Source organism: Alosa alosa, chromosome 12 (genome assembly GCF_017589495.1).
Source record: "Alosa alosa isolate M-15738 ecotype Scorff River chromosome 12, AALO_Geno_1.1, whole genome shotgun sequence".
Taxonomy (NCBI): Eukaryota; Metazoa; Chordata; class Actinopteri; order Clupeiformes; family Clupeidae; genus Alosa; species Alosa alosa.
In genome coordinates, this window is record NC_063200.1 from 16,232,287 (window position 1) to 16,249,390 (window position 17,104).

General features: G+C 46.3%; 1 protein-coding gene across 1 annotated transcript in view; it reads left to right on the plus strand.

The window, feature by feature from the left end:
* LOC125304694 (metal transporter CNNM4) overlaps positions 1-17,104 on the plus strand; it is a 30,137-nt gene that overhangs the window by 2,760 nt on the left and 10,273 nt on the right. The window contains exons 2-4 of the mRNA XM_048259159.1: positions 11,697-11,840; positions 12,260-12,394; positions 12,791-12,960. Of these exons, the coding sequence (XP_048115116.1) occupies positions 11,697-11,840; positions 12,260-12,394; positions 12,791-12,960 (449 nt within the window). The remainder of the gene's footprint in view (positions 1-11,696; positions 11,841-12,259; positions 12,395-12,790; positions 12,961-17,104) is intronic.

Below are 17,104 nucleotides of genomic sequence, written 5' to 3' on the forward strand. Positions count from 1 at the left end.
CATGCCCCCACCAAGATGACTTGTCCACTTCCTGTTAGCACCCGGAGGACAGTAGCAGGCTGTAGGACACTTTAGAGTCTGAGCACAGCGCCTCATACTCAGCTAGTCGCTCTCCTTTGACTTTGACTGTTGCGTGTGTGCATGTCATTTTTGACTTCAAAGAAAGTGATTAATAATGGCCAAAGGCTGGTGGCTGAGCGGATGCGCAAGGACAGGCCAGGACAGTTATATTATAGGGTGCAGAGATTTAGAGATGGCTATCTGATAGGCTAACATAGAGACCCAATGGGTTAGCAATTAACTTAATGACCAAAATCATTAGCAGGCTAATCGGTGCAGTTAGTGGACGTGGTTTCTATTATGGATGTGGTTTGTGGATGTGCAGTGGTGGTTCTTGTTGGGATGAGTTTGAGATAGCTTGGTGGTTTTGATCAGTATATGCCTCCCAGCGGGGAGTAAAGAAAGCACAGGACTGTGTGTGTGTGTGTGTGTGTGTGTGTGTGTGTGTGTGTGTGTGTGTGTGTGTGTGTGGCATAACATAAGACAAGACAGGGTGTGTGTGGAGTGTGTGTGTAACAGTGTGTGTGTGTGTGTGTGTGTGGCATAACATAAGACAAGACAGGGTGTGTGTGGAGTGTGTGTGTAACAGTGTGTGTGTGTGTGTGTGTGTGTGGCAGAAAACAGAATGTGAAAGAAGGCACAGAATAGAAAAGTTCACTTCCAGGTCCTCCACTCCCTCCCCCCTGTTCACTTCAGTTCTGTCCCGCTGCGTTGCTGTCATTTGAAGAGGAGTCCTGTCACCTCCTGGGCTTAACCCCCCTCCCCCCCTCCCCCAACACACACACACGTTTGTGTGTAGCTTCACGGTTTAAAGGGACTTTCTGAAGGCAGAAAGACCTTTGTAGGAATTCTGAGTTTGTGAGTGGGACATTTCTTATGCAGCAAGTGCAGCTCTCTGTAGGGCTCACATCATAGAAGCACTCCCATTGCAAATACACTCACACATACACACACACACACACATAGTGACCTGACCTCATCTGGAGGGCAGAGATTACACACACACACACACACACACACACACACACACACACACAGACACAGACAGACAGACACACACACAAACAATGTTGTCACATTTTGTCAAGTCCAGACTAACACTCACATACACACGGTGGCGTGACCTCAGCTGGAGGGCTGCACTGTCCCCAAAGATGTGTGTACACACACACACACACACACACACGTAAGCACGCACAGGCACACAGACAGCCAGACACACACACACTAGCTAGTCTGTCACACACACACACTCAGCAGCAGGGGCCAGCACAGCAGATTATAGCTGTCCCTTCTCTCGCTCCTTCTCTTTCCACTCAATTCTTTCTTTTCCTCTCTCTGCCTCTCCCCTCCTCCCTCAGTTCTCTCCATCTCTTTCTGCCCCCCTCTCTCTTTCTCTCTCTCTCTCTCTCTCTTCAGTCCTCATCTCCTCATCAGTCCCCGACTCTCTTCCCCTCATCACAGTCATTTCCCCAGAGCTCCTTGGCTCTCCTGCCCTGGAGTACATTAAAGCAGAAAACAAGAAATTGTACGAAAATAAAATAAATATAATAAAATAATAGTTAATTTATTAAAAAAAACAACAACAACTTAAAAGCTCTTGTAAGGAAAGAGAGTTCATTTCTTTTAGTTCTGCGCATCGGCACTACATGACGCATAGACGCATAGAGAGCAACGCAGTCTGAGGGCTGCAGGCAGGAAATCATGTAGAGAGGAAGAACAGTCGGCCGAGCTCTGGCTCAGTTCTGGCTCAGTGCCTGCTGAGGTTCCCTCCAGGGGCCGGCTGCGCTCCTGAATCAGCACTAATCCGCGTCCGGTCTCTTGTGCACTCCTCTGAAGCCGCTGATGGAGCACCCCAGCCTGCCTGCCTGGCAGTGGCCGCTCCACGGGCTGATTGACAGCAGCAGTTCGATAGCCATAAGTGCACGCTGTAAATAATGAATGCACAGAAAGGCCAGCGGCAGGGGCCTTCCGCCCGCCCGCTATGCTGCGCTGCTAATAATAATATTCATGTTGCATTCATGCTGAAATCCCCTCTGGAGTGTGTCTTTTTAAAACACCTCCACCACCATCATCAGCTGATGGTTGTAATGGCTTTTACTGCACAGTGGTCTAGTAGTCTGTGCTGTTTATACTTCATTATAAACAATAAGCAATAAACAGTGGTGTCTCGGTGCAGTATTGTTAGTAGGGGTGTCACGATTCTCCAAATCCTCGATTCGATGTAATTTTCGATTTTAAAGTCACGATTCGATTCGATTTTCGATCTTTTTTAAATATTACTATTAATGCATTCCTTATATGTTATTTACTCTTTTTGGCCTTTTCCTTTTCTTTTTCGTGGGGCTTTTATTTTGAAACAGCTTTGAAACCGTTCCACCCGCGAGGTTGTAATATAAACAGAACTAACTTTAGGCTAAAACAGAGACGTGAACATAGTAAAATGAAACAACACAGAATGTTAATTTGATTGTTTCAGCACACTCCGAAGAGACCCAAGGTTAGTGTTCATGGAATATGTACTTATAAATGTCCATTTTAAGCCTTAAAGTAACTTTGGACTGTAATTAGACCATCTTTTCACTTGCTAAGTTGAGTAGGCTAAGTTAGTTTTAATTGACGTGAATGAACGAATACTTCCACACCGGTGATATCAAAGTAGCAAGAGGGGCTTTGATTTCGGTAGGTTGATATGTAGGCCTATATTTTAACTGGCTGCAGCCTAAAATTAGAGGAGTGTTGACGCTGCAGTTCACCACATGCATGTGTGTTTGTGCGTCTTGGCATACATGCTGGACGTGACATTGAGGGTGTGGGGGTGAACATTCTATTTGGGCCCCAATCTACTTCCTCTGCATTAAGATAACATATGGAATGTTAAAAAGGAAGTCTTGTGGGGCCAACTATGATGCTGATAATGGAACTCTCTTGAAAGGGTCCATACACTTGCGTTGCGCTTTGAAAGTCGAACCAAGTTTAACCAAAGTCCTTTTAGGCAAGTCCCTCCACTCGGCGGCCATATAGCAACGCTTTTTGGTCACTCATCGGGCATCCTCTTCGGCAGAAATGCGCGTGCAAGGCTTCACGGCAATCTTGCTCCAGCGGCGAGTTCACAACACATGATTGGCACGATGTCTTCACATGTCGACGTTTTGCCGAGGAAGGGGTGTGATATGTGTAGACAACAGCCATATTGGCGTTACAAACTAACCCCATGCATTTCTATGGAGGATTTTTTGAGTGCTGTGTCTCCTCATTAGAAAGTCTCTGGTTTAATTAAAGGCACACTATGCAGGTTTTTTAGCTTAATATGCTAGTTTTTTAGCTTAATTTACCTTAATTTATCAGCTTCAGAGTCATTGGAATGGTTATATGACTTTTTTCGGGGTGAATGGTGACCGTCTCGCTTCACCTTGCAACTGTGGGCCGGCGGGCCGACAGGAAGTATACACGGGTTTCCCGTTTACCAACAAAACTAGATGCGAGCGCAGCCGTGAGGCAGAAGACGCTTGGTGGCCGTCCACAACGTTATAAACTTAACCTAAATAGTCGGCTGCTGTAAGCTACAATCGGATTTTTTGTATACCCCTGTTGTCTCAATGATAAAAACATCTCATTTCAGACTATATTTCAAAGTTTGACGTTCATTTGGATTATTATGACCGCTGCGCAGCGAAGCGGCGGTCATATAGGTTTTTTTTTCTTTTTCGCATGTCCAAATTTCCGTCAAGGATTCCCGGGACACTGTAAGACCGGGTACCATTTAAACTTGGTGGGCATGTAACCCCACATGGATAGCATGGAACCTCCTGTTTTCGTTTTGATCTGTACCCCGCTGGACTGGACCCCCGAAAGGAGGGTAGGGCAGACACAGTTTTCTGTGAATATCTCGAGAACCGTAGGGTTTAGGAGGACCATTTCTTTTGTATGTTGATCTCAAAGGGTCATGTCAACCCATTCCATAACCACTCATTTCATGTATAGCGCCACCTACTGTAGTTAAACACAAAAAAGTAAAAATGAGGTGTTGTAATCGCAGGTATCTGTGACCTAACATAGTCAAAACTGCACAAAATTGCAAGTGTAGGATCATTATGACACCCTCTGAAAGCACGCCAAGTTTAGGTGGAATTCCGTTCATGGGGGCCACACAATAAATTAATTTATGTTACTATACACCAACTGGCCTGTAGGTGGCCGAAGACAGTTTTCTGTGAATATCTCGAGAACCGTAGGGCCTAGGAGGTCCACCTTTTTTTTGTATGTTGGTCTTAAGGGGGCATGTCAACCTATCCCATTACCACTTATTTAATGTATAGCGCCACCTAGTTAAAAATTAAAAAGCAAAACATTAGGTGTTTTCATCACAATATCTCTGGCTGACATGGTCAAAACTGCACGAAATTGAAAGTGTAAGATGGGGGTGGGGTTGTATAAAATGTATATTACATGGGAAATCTATGAACTAATCATGTTTTGGTACTTGTTGTCTAGCAGATACCAGTGAGAATTGAGTGTGCATAATGCAATTCAGTGAGACAGAATCATATATGCCTTTCAGCGTGACTTATTTTTGTGGAAAACATGTGCTGGACTGGGCGGCGGCGCTCTGCGGTACATCTAGTTAATGTAACATCGTATTGTAACAAACTGGCCAACTCGTGTACTCCTTTCAGTCTCTTGCGTAGCTGCTTGTAGTATTCCAGCCCTGGCTTACCTCCAATCTCCGCTTCCGGAGCCGAACCGAACACCAAGTCCGCCCTTGGTCGCTGTGGAGCTCTTCTGGTGCCCCGAACCGGCAGAACATCTCAGTGACCAGTCTGTCCGCTGTCGTCTGGGCGCTCTGATCTGGCACTGCATACGCCTCCGGCCACTTAGTGAAATAGTCCATAGCTACGATTTCCCCGCTCTGTGACTGTCAGTGGGCCCATGATATCGACGGCTACCCGCTCCATGGGAGCCCCAACTGCGTATTGCTGCAGCGGAGCGTGCGAGCGTCGCGTGGGGCCATTCTTCGCTGTGCAGGCGTCACAGCAGTGAACATGCAGTTCAACGTCCAGCCTGCATCCCGGCATATAGAAGTGACTTCTCAGCCGACGAAGAGTTTTTGCAATGCCTAAATGAGCCGCCCCCATTGCCCCATGTACCTGTTCCAGTACACGGGCTCGTAATCCAGCAGCGTTGAAAACAGCGACTCTCTCTCTCTCTGCCAGCGGTGATGCAGCTTGTAGTCGACGAGCGGGCTCCGGTTGAGCCGCGGCCAGGCTCCTCTCCTCCCTCCCTCCGTTGGCAGTGTTGGCACTGGTCTGCTGCACACGGACGCCTGGACAGGGCGTCCGCATTGCCGTGAAGGCGACCCGCCCGGTGTCGAATCTCAATGTCGTAGTCCTGGAGCGCCTCCAACCAGCGAGCCAGCTGGCCCTCTGGTTCTTTGAAGTTCAGCAGCCAGGTGACACGTGGTCCGTTCTCAGCAGGAACCGTGTGCCGTAGAGGTAGGTTCGGAAATGGCGCACTGCCACCACCACAGCCAACAGTTCTCTGCGGGTCACGCAGTAATTCTTCTCCGCTCGGTCCAGTGAGCGGCTGAAGTATGTGACCACTTGCTCGCCCTGCTCGCCTGCTTGTGAGAGGATGGCACCGACGCCCACTTCGCTGGCGTCGGTGTCCAGAATAAACGGCAGTCGAGGGTCAGGGAAAGCGAGCACCACCGCCTCGCATAGCGCCCTCCGCAGCCGCCGGAATGCCACGTCGTACTCCCGTGTCCACTCGAAGAGCTGGCCTTTGTGCGTCAAATGATGCAGAGGGCTGGCGACTATAGCAAAGTCCCGAATGAAGCGCCGGTAATATGACGCCAGGCCCAGGAAGCTCCGCAGCTCAGTCGCGTGGAACAGGCCAACGTCTCAACGTCTCCACCTTAGCTGGGTCTGTGGCCCGATTTGCCTCCGGAACAGGTGGCACTTTTTCGTGTGCAGTTTGAGCCCAGCACCTCGTATAGCGTCGAACACCTTCTCCAGATGTCCTATGGCACCGGTGAAGTCCGTTGCATGACACAGGATGTCGTCCAGGTAAACCACGCAGCATGTTCGTGGAATGCCCGCCAGGACACGCTCCATCAGCCGCTCGAAGTTCGCTGGCCCGTCTGCCGCGTCACCTCCAGTTCCTCCCCGTCTTCCTCCATCGATGTCTGGCGTACGCAATGCTTCGACTCTGTTGTGCAGAAGATGTTTTCTACGCGTTCGGCTTCAGCGAGGGCCGCGGACAGCGAGCTGGGGGCGCTCAGGCGAAGGTGTTCTTTTAGCCGCTCTGGGTGGATGCCTCGCATGAACGCTTCCGGTGCCATCTCTTCATGTAGACTCTGGCTGTACGTTGGGTAGCCCCGCCGGCAGCTGCAGGTCAGCCCCAAACTTGCCCAGTCTCTCGTCCTTGTGTCGCCGTCTGGAAGTGAGTTGTTCTCTGGCATCGCTGATGAAGATTCTCTGGCCGAATCGTCGTTGCAGAGCTGCTTCGATTGCGGTCCAGCTTACTTGCTCCGCCAGTGGCAGGTCTTCTAATACTTGTAGCGCTTCTCCCTCCAGAGCCAATGCCACCTGTATGCCCGTTCTCTCCGCCGACCAGCCATTCAGCTCGGCTGCCAGCCGGACCTGTACCAGGTATGTCGCCAGCGGCCTTTCGACATTGTAGTGGGGCAACTTTACGCTGGGGCGCCCTTCTACCGCCGCCGTCGCACCGGGGACCGGCCGGTTTCCATCGCTCCCATGTGGAGCTGGTTCAAGTGGCGAGATGCTGTTCGTTTCCTCCTGTAGCCGGGGGCGGGTCTCTTCGTCACGGTCACGCTGCAGGCTGGCTCCGTCTGCTGGGCCCAGCAGGTGGCCATGGGCGAGCGCGCTGTCGAAGAGCCGTCTTGGCAGGAAACTCATCATCGCCAGGGCATCAGTTGGAGCTTTCTCCTCCCGTCCAGTAGGGGTTGTCATCCCACTTCTGACACCAATGTAACAAACTGCAAAGTTGTCTCAAAATGGCTTTTATTGGTTACGCACCAAAACACACGAGCATCATTACACAGGCAACACAAGGGAGGTCAATTAAACAAGCACGATACACAAACAGGGTAGTCACATTCAATACACGGGGTAAACACATGAGGTACAACATAAAGAATGACTATACCAGCACACATACATGACAAGGTAAACGCAATTACTCTCACTAAAACATCAACATTACACACACACACACTTACACTGCACAGCACCATGGGAGTTCAGTCATGACCCAGCTAGGCTCAGTTCACTACAGTATTTTGTCATTTTTGGCGAAGACATGCATTCCGTTAGGGATATTGAACATATTTAACATTCTCTAACCATCGTGATTTCGAATTGGTGCAGTTTTCAGCACAAAAACTCATTTTATTCTTTTGCTCTTTTGCATTGCTCTATGCTGTTCTATACATGGATTTCTTTGCAACGTCACGAAAACATGCGTGCGCAACCAAGAGGCAGAAAGCACCATAGAACAGCATAGAGCAATGCAAAAGAGCAAAAGAAAGTTTTTGTGCTGAAAACTGCACCAATTCGAAATCACGATGGTTAGAGAATGGGTATACAAAAAAATCTGATTGTAGCTTACAGCAGCTGACTATTTAGGTTAAGTTTATAACGTTGTGGACGGCCACCAAGCGTCTCCTGCCTCACGGCTGCGCGTGCATCTAGTTTTGTTGGTAAACGGGAAACCCGTGTCTGCCTCTTGGTTGCGCATGCATGTTTTCGTGACGTTCCATAGAAATCCATGTATAACGAGTGTAACGAATTGCTTTACTGCATTCAAATACACATACACGCCAGGCACCGGCTAGAAAAAGGTAGCGATGGAGTTTCTCAGACATTCTTCAAAACAGAGCCAGCGAAAAAGAAGCAAAATCCGAGAAAACAGTAAGGAAATTGCTAATACTGCATAGTTTACCTTTAACGCTCAGTTTGTTCAATGCTAGCATTACGCTAGCGCTGCCACCGTTCCACTGCCGAACCATAGAGAACATAGGGAGGGAAAGTCATAGATATATATACTGACTAGATGTCGCCTTCGGCTTCTCAGCATGCGTCAACACCGCCGCCATCTTGTAGCGGGGATCTGAAGCTCTAAACTAGTTCTCCTGTATTGTCAGTGTTACCTATTTAGCGACGTTTGGCCATCCCCAGCGACAGAAAACCTTTTTAGCAATTAGCGACAAATTTGGGAACTTCTCACAATGATGGCAAACTCAGTTTCGTTGTTGTTGAAACGTAAGAAAATCACTTTTCTTATGGCTTTGTCATTTGTGAATTAAGCTACATCTCGTTTGCCCATAGCATTGGCCCATGATTAAAAAAGTAACGACTGGCGTATGAAGTAGCAGACCACGTTAAAGCACGGAAGTAAATGTTCTACAGATCTACAGCAACTTCTGGTAAGATTACAACTTATACGAATAAATGAGACGAGAGGTATGTGGCCTCAACCAGAGCCTGTCTACGGAGAGCCTGTTTACTTTCATTGTATCGAACCTGGTTGCAGTTCACTCATTGTTCCTCTAGGGGCCGCCGCTTGCTAGTGCAGAATGAATAGGAGTCTATGGGGCTAGACGGGTAAAATGTATCTTTATTATCGTCAAAAGCTTAGTTTTCTCTAGACTCGACCATAAATACATGTCAGTTGGAGCAAACCAAAAACTAGAAAATTGCTGGAGATTTTGACGATTTATGGTGATTTTATTTTCGTTAGATCTTTGCTCAGATTGACGTTAATGCATTATAGAGGAGTTAATCACCGCGGCAAGATGGCGTCTCGATTGACGCATTCGTTCCAATGAACAGCAGTAGTCAAGACTACATCTAGTCAGTATATATATCTATGAGGGAAAGTAATCTCATCGCCATCTAGTGGTTGCGTTCCTAGAGTTTAGCGGAGTGGATGGGATTTTTTTTTTTAGAAAAAATATATCTCGGTGCACATTGGGATCTTAATTTAATGCCTTCCATATGTTAGGCACTGGGGTCACCTCTATTGCATCAAGTGGTCATACCTTATTTTTAGGATCAGCTGAATTGTCTTGAGTTTTTGTCACAACATGGTGATAATGGACTACAGTTGCATGTGACGTCACAGGTTTGGGCGCTTAATCTTTAACTGATCAATACGGCAATTTGCTTTACTGGCTTAACATATTTTTGTAATAACGGAACGTGATGTAAACCGCGTGGTGATAACCTTTATGTCTGGATAACTGGTGTTGTGCTTCTACTCACATGAAGAGCTGACAGTAAGTGATAAGTGTCAATGCTAACCAGGCTAATAAACAAACCATGTTACCATGAGTAACGTCGAAGGGTAAAGTCACGTGACTTCTTTTGTAGTTCGTTTATGAAACAAAAGGAGCAATTTCGATTTTTTTAAATAAGGCAAAATAGTGTCTGACTTGATATTCTTCGTTTGACAAAGACGTCGCCATCTCAGGACGCTCCTCCGATGTCCACTTAAGTTGTTTCTTGTTTTAATTTTGGAAATTTGCTTGCCTCTTGCTTGCCTACTTGTTCATGACTACAACTGACAGCTGTTGACAGTTGGCTTTTGATAATTTGGCAACCAAATAGGAGGACGCGCTAGCCCATTATTAATACGCTATTCTAGAATTAATCGTTCAAAACATAAACAAAAATTCCAAGAGATTCCACCCCGTAACTCATTTTTTTCACGGGTTTTACAGGGTTTTACGGGTTATAGTAATGTTGTCAAATAAGCCATTACTTCAATTAATCGTGTTTCCTTACTCTCTGATGACATATGGTGATCATTTTTGGAATGGTTGCAATTTATTTTCCATTATTTCCTACATACTGGTCCTTTAATTTCAAAGAGTTCTGTCTTATGCTCGCTGTCGCTTTGAAACGTCTCCAAGCCCTCCTTAATTAATTTCTTGTTGTTGGTGTTTATTTTTACACTTTGGCCCTTTGAATCAATAGAAATGATTTTTGAGTCTTTAAGTAGAGCCAGTGTGTTTTTGCATGTAAGTGTTCCACAATCTGTACAAACATATAGTTATATATAACCTTGGTTTGCTGAAGGACATGAGACATTGCTACATGTCTGACAGTTGCACAAGCATACCGCCAAGCACATTCACGACTGAGGGTCAATGAACACTGGTAGCTCGCTGGCACTGGGTTTTAAACTTATGTTGCCAACAATGTTGCGCGGGCTATGCATAGTACAGCGCACATATGATTGTGATCGTAGTAATTGGTGAACAGCGGAAGCTTGCTGGATTGTTGGTTGTCACATGCACAAAGCTGAAAGCACAGAGCAGGCTATGGACCAACTGGTGACGTCCAGACTATAAGTGTGTCGATGTTGGCAAGGTAACCTTTGCCTTTGTTAAGAACAAAATTATCATTACATGAGGGGTCATGTTTATGCATTACTGAATGGGCTTACCGGGGGCCATAAGCTTCTGTGTTCTCTACCCCTAATATCAGTCAAATAACACAAGTTATGTTATTCACCCCTGATATCTGAATGGGGCCCCTCAGTCAAATAATATGGGTTATGTTATTCACCTCTACAGAATGGGTTCCCTCAGTCAAATAACATAGGTGACGCTTTGTGTTGTGATTTTGTCATAAAAGGGTCCTTCAGTCTTATATCATGGGTGATGTTATTCACCCCTCGTATTTGAAAGGGGCCTCTCAGTCAAATAAGGCCTTTTCATGTCTGTGCCCAGGGGCTCACTGGCTCATAATCTGTCCATGGATGTGGGGAAATACAATGCAAACATAGTAGAGTAGAGTAGACATCACTTTTACAGTATTTTCATGTTTGGTCCAAGAGATGTAATGAAAAAGCATAATTCGCTTATGGTGGGAAAATAGGTTGCCAGGGTAATTTTTAAGGTGTTTAGGATGCCAAGGAGAGAAATCTTTCTTTTTAGTAAACTATGTGTACAAACGATGTTCTCAATGCTCGAGTTTATGTGTAGAGACACTGATGATACTTCGATCAAAGTTTCATGTTGTGTCGAGCCGTCTTAGTGTTTTAAAAATAGCGATTTTGGCACAGTCATTTGTCAAAATAGTAGTGCCCCTACGATTACCATTCTGTGAGGATTGATCATGTTTACTTTGTAGTCCTTCTACAAAGTCAGATTCCCAAATTAGCCAAACAACCCAGGCTTACATACCCAACTAGAACTTTCTACCGTCCAAGAGCTCTGAAAAGTGATGTGCTCAAATATAAACAACCTTTCACCAGAATCACAAGCTTTAACAGTACCTTTTGTTTTAAACAGTATAGCCAAAAGACTTGCAGTACTGCACCAGTTATTTGCAATGCTGATTTATACATAAAAGCTAAGTGTTTGTTTAATGCGAGAAAAGACTATACACATGAGGCTTTCTTTTCGTAATAATCACCCTTTAGCCTTTCTAAGTTGGTCTTAGGTTAGGTGCCAAGATGGCGATAAAACTATACTACTGCCATACCAGAATTTAAAATGAAGAAATGTATTCGATTTGTAAGCTAATGCACAGTTTTTACTGAGGGTTCTGTAAAACTGAAAATGCTCTCCCAGAATATAATGGCCATGGTTTTTGTTGTTGTTATAGGGAGGTCTCACCTGGCCATCGTGCAGAAGGTAAACTGTGAGGGAGAGGGGGACCCCTTTTATGAGGTTCTGGGCCTGGTCACTCTGGAGGACGTTATTGAAGAGATCATCAAGTCAGAGATCCTGGACGAGTCGGACCTCTACAGTAAGTTGTGTGTGTGTGTGTGTGTGTGTGTGTGTGTGTGTGTGTGTGTGTGTGTGTGAGTGTGTGAGTCGGACCTCTATAGTGAGTTTAATGAGCGGTGTGTCTCCACATTGCGGTCACATCGCTCCTGGCTTAATTAGTGGTCTGGTCTCTATAGCGTCTCCCGGGTTCTGTTTTGTTTGTTCAGATTTAAAGTGTTAGCTGACCTTTACCAGCATTTCTTTGATGGTCTCCATATAAACTCAAGGTCATTCCCTCTCTTTATCTCTCTCCCTCTCTCTCTTCCTTTCTTTCTGTTTCTCTTATACTACTTGTCCAACTATGCTGTATATTTTCTCTCTCTCTCTCTCTCTCTCTCTCTCTCTCTCTCTCTCTCTCTCTCTCTCTCTCTCTCTCTGTGTCTCTCACTCGTTTCTCAGCTGACAACCGTAACAAGAAAAAGGTGCACCCTAACAAGAGCAAGCGGGACTACTCAGCCTTCAAAGACGAGAGTGAATCTAAAGTGAAGATCTCCCCTCAGCTGCTACTGGCTGCACACCGCTTCCTGGCCACAGGTGTGTGTGTGTGTGCGTGCGTGATTGTGTGTGTGTGCGTGTGTACGTGCGTGTGTGTGTCTGTGTCTGTGTCTGTGTGTGTGCGTGTGTGTGATTGTGTGTGTGCGTGTTTGTGTGTTGGGGGGATGGGGTATGATTGCATCAGATTGCATCAGATCCCAGAGGGGGGGGGCTGGGAGGAGGGGTGTGCGGGGGCCATTGTTGCCCACACTGTCCTCAATTCTGACAGCTTTGGGTTACGTTTGCCCTCCTGAACCGAATCTGTCTCTTTCCCTCATTTTTGCTTGGTCCTTGTCCTCTTCTCACACTGTCTGTTTCTCCTGATCCCCTTCTGTTGTAATGGTTATCATCTGTCCATTTCTCTCTCTCTCCCTCTCTGTCTCTATCTCTCCTCAGAGGTGAACCTCTTCAGTCCACTCCAGATCTCTGACAAGGTTCTGCTGCGGATCCTCAAGCACCCCGACGTCATCCAGGAGCTCAAGTTCAACGAGAGCGACAAGCGCGCGCCACAGAACTTCCTGTACCTACGCGGCAAGCCCGTCGACTACTTCATCCTCGTCCTGCAGGTAAGGCGTCCTCAGTGCGTCAGTGCGTCACCCTGTCTCACTCCTGTGCTGTCTCACTCCTGTGTGATCCAGGGAGGCAGGATCTGAGAGGTCCTGAGCTGTCATTTTTCCACACAGTAGGTATTTCTGAGAAACCAAACTTACTCACGAAAATTTCCCTCAAGGATTAAATATTTCCCTCAATTAAGAAAGTATCTCTTTCTCTCTCTCTCTTAATCTCTCTCTATCTATCAATATCTATCTATCTATCTATCTATCTATCTCTATCCATCTATCCATCCATCTATCTTCGTGTCATCCACCTGAGTGACTGTGTTGAGCCTTGAGCCTTATTCCTACTGAAACCCAATAGCACAAGTGTCCCTGAGGCTCTCTCTCTGTCCTGTCCTCCCCCCCTTGCGCTGACGTGGTTGTACTGGACACTCGGGGTAAGTTCTGCTGAGGGCGGCCGTTGGGGTAGAGCAGGCAGGCCACTTTGTGTTGACAACAGCAAACGAAACCTTGGACACTCGGTGGGTTTATTTCCAGCACTGACCTCTGATGGACGCCCTTTGCTGCTTTGCTGCTCTGTCTGCTCTGTGTGTGTGTGTGTGTGTGAGTGTGTGTGTGTGTGTGTGTTGGGGGTGGAGGAGGGTGTTATTGAGCACAAAGAGGGCTGACCTCAACAAGGGTTGACTAGACCCAATTACACACACACAGTGAACTTCCCTAATTGATCCCTATTACATAAGGTGGAGTGGTTACAGACTACCAATAAGCGAAGCATCGTGTGTTAATCCCACCCACTTACAGCATCCCCTCCCACACAGACACACACTACACACAGAGACACAGACCATCAGACTCTCTTAGATCGTCACACACACACACACACACACACATAGGTCATGAGAATCTCTCACACACACACACACACTCATGAAGGTGAAAGTTCAGTTCTGCAGACACAGTCTGTGCGTAGTGCGTAGCAAACGGCGCAGATGTACTTATCCACTCAGTCCATGGAGACTCATCCGAACAGACTTATGCAGACTATAAGCAAGCATGTTTCAATGTGCTGGTTTAGGGTTTGGAGAAAACAAAACCTATTTATTAATTTATCAGATCATTACAGTACTGTATATTTAGCAGAGCTTACAGCACTGATGTGCATTTTGTGTGTGTGTGTGTGTGTGTGTGTGTGTGTGTGTGTGTGTCAAAATGGGCTGTCAAAATGAACACGTTAATCATCGTGATTAATTTTGAAATACTTAACGCTTTCAAAAGTATTAACGCAATTAGCACATTTTGTTTACCTACTTCCTTTGTGGGAAACCTGCACCTGCCAGCCTCTCTCTCTCTCTCTCATCATATGCCCAAACTTTTAAGGATATTTTCAAAAGTATCTTGTCAACTAGTGATATTCACTGAATATTCTAGTTTAATATAGTTTCAAGTGAAAATGCAGTCGGTTTGTCAAAACATGTAAAATCATTTTTTGCCATGCCAAAAGAACTCCGTGTAAAAGATAATTTGCAAATGACAAGGCAGAATTTTTTCCACGACTGCACTAAACATTACTTCCTAATTGCTAATTGGATAATAAATTTGAGTTAGATGGGCAGTGGTGCGCTGTGCGCGTGCTGCTGTAAACTATAAGTGAAAACAAGTGCTGTGCTGTGCTGTGCTGTGCTGTCCCATTCCTGGCTTCCCCCACCCACTTATAAGGTGAACGGGGGAGAGTCTCTAATGCAGTTCTTGGCGCATACTCAAATGGCTCTTTACTGGCCCAAGGTTTGTCTCTGAAACTACCTAGCTCTGTGTATAGTTTATGATGCTATTAAACAGTTGTGTGACAAATATACACCCTTTGTGGTTACTCATTAATTTGGTGATTTATTTTGTATTTAAAATGGCCTTTAAGAAACTTTAGTCTTCATTTCAATAAATGAGATGAATTAGTTTTTTTTTTTATTGTTTGACAGCCCTAGTGTGTATGTTGGCAGCTATTGCCATTTAGGTAGAAGAGGAAGCACTTGATGATTCACACAATGATTCACACCACATATTAGCTGCTTTCAGACATACTGTAGGTGTAAGTCCGCATGTTCTGCGGATATCAAGCGGTTGGGCCGTATATCTGAAAAACATATCCCGACATTTGGAACCCGACATTTGGATTTTTTATTTTGCTTTTTGCCTTTTATTTGGATAGGACAGTGGAGACTGACAGGAAGCAAGTGGGAGAGAGAGATGGGGTGGGATCGGGAAATGACCGCAGGTCGGATTCGAACCTGGGTCCCCGTGGGCACTCGGACCCGTATATGGTACGGCCTGCTGCGCCACAGCGCCCCCAACTTTACACTACTTCCCTCCTAGTATTTCGGACGGCATTATAATGAGCTGAACGATGTCTGAACGATGCAAAGATCATGCGGAAATTCTGTTCACGTGCATGTACAACCACGTTTAACGTGTTCAACCACACAGAGATTCTGGCAAAGATCTGCACATAGTGCGGAGGACATGTCTGTTATAAGCTCAGTAAGGGGAAGGGTTGTCCTGTGAAGAAATTTGTTCTCTGCATTTTACCCATCTGGGTGCACAGTGTGCACATTCACACACACACACACACACACACACACTTGGAACATTGAGCTGGGAGCCCACACCCACTAGGACACCTACACATCCAGAGCAGGGGGCAGCCCTTAATCCGGCGCCCGGGGAGCAGTTGGGGGTTATGTGCCTTGCTCAAGGGCACCTCATCCCAGCTTTTTTTAAATCACTCCCCCCACCCACATTTTCCTACCAGTCAGGGATTAAACCAGCCACAAGTCCGATTCCCTAACCAGCCGGCCACAAAGGGCCCCAGGGTGCTGACATGAGACATGTCCGCAGCAGCAAAGCTGTGGTATACTTTGGAGATTCCCATGTACAGTACACACACACACACACACGTTTGTCTCCGTGTTCGCAGTGCATACTTAGGGCCACACACATAAACACACACATTCATTCACACATACTGATGCTGTCTCTCACACATGGAAAGAATGAAAACTAGACACACACACACACACACACACACACACACACACACACACACACACGCTCAAGCACACAGTGCTTTGTCTGCTTGTGGACAGAATATATACGTTGAAAGAGGGTCACGTGACCAACATCAGTACAGTTTCTTGTAAACGTACATTCCTATGTAATAAACACAATTTAGTCACAGTTCCACATACATTTACAGTAAGTTAATGTAAATAAATGTTAATTAAATATAGAAACTTATTTGCACATTCACCATCATACACCCACACACAGACACTCATACATGAATTGCTATCACAAATACAGACAGACACACACACACACACACACACACACACACACAGTGGAGCACGGCTAGCTGGATCTTGGCTGCATTGGAGCGTTCCCGCGCCCTGTGGTTGTGCCAGTAGCCGCATGGTAGGGCATGGGCAGTTGTGATGGATTGTGTGTGTGTGTGTGTGTGTGTGTGTGTGTGTGTGAGAGTGTGTGTGAGACAAGCTCCCTTGCCCTGGGCTGTACAGTAGCAGCAGCAGCAGTCGCGATCAAGATTGCTTCAGATTAAAGAGACAGTAGGCCGACCCAGGGAAAGCCATGAGGCCAGTGACACTGAATGAAGCGTCTGGGCTTCTCCAGTCTGTGTGTTTGTGTGTGTGTGTGTGTGACTGCGACTGCGTGCATGTGTGTTTTGTTTGTATGATGTGTGTGTGTGTGTGTCTTTAAGGGTGGAGCTAGGAGAAGTGGGCTGTGGGGGTTAACCCCTCATCAGGCTGGCCTTTGGTAATCACGTCAGGATTAGCCGGCCTCACAACGCCAGCAGTCACCCAACATACACACACACACACACACACACACACACACACACACACCATTCCAATCCTCTCTCTTGCTGTCATGTCTTTGTCAGTCACTCAGAATACATTTACTTACATACACCCTTGTTCTTAACTTTCCTTACTGGTCTTACTATCTCCTTCTCTCTCTCTCCATTTCTCTCTCTCCCTCCCTCCATCTCTAGATCTCTCTCCTCTCTCTCCTCTCCATTTTTCTCTCTCTCCCTCCCTCTTTCTCTCCCTCCATCTCTAGCTCTCTCCTCTCTCTCCAACTC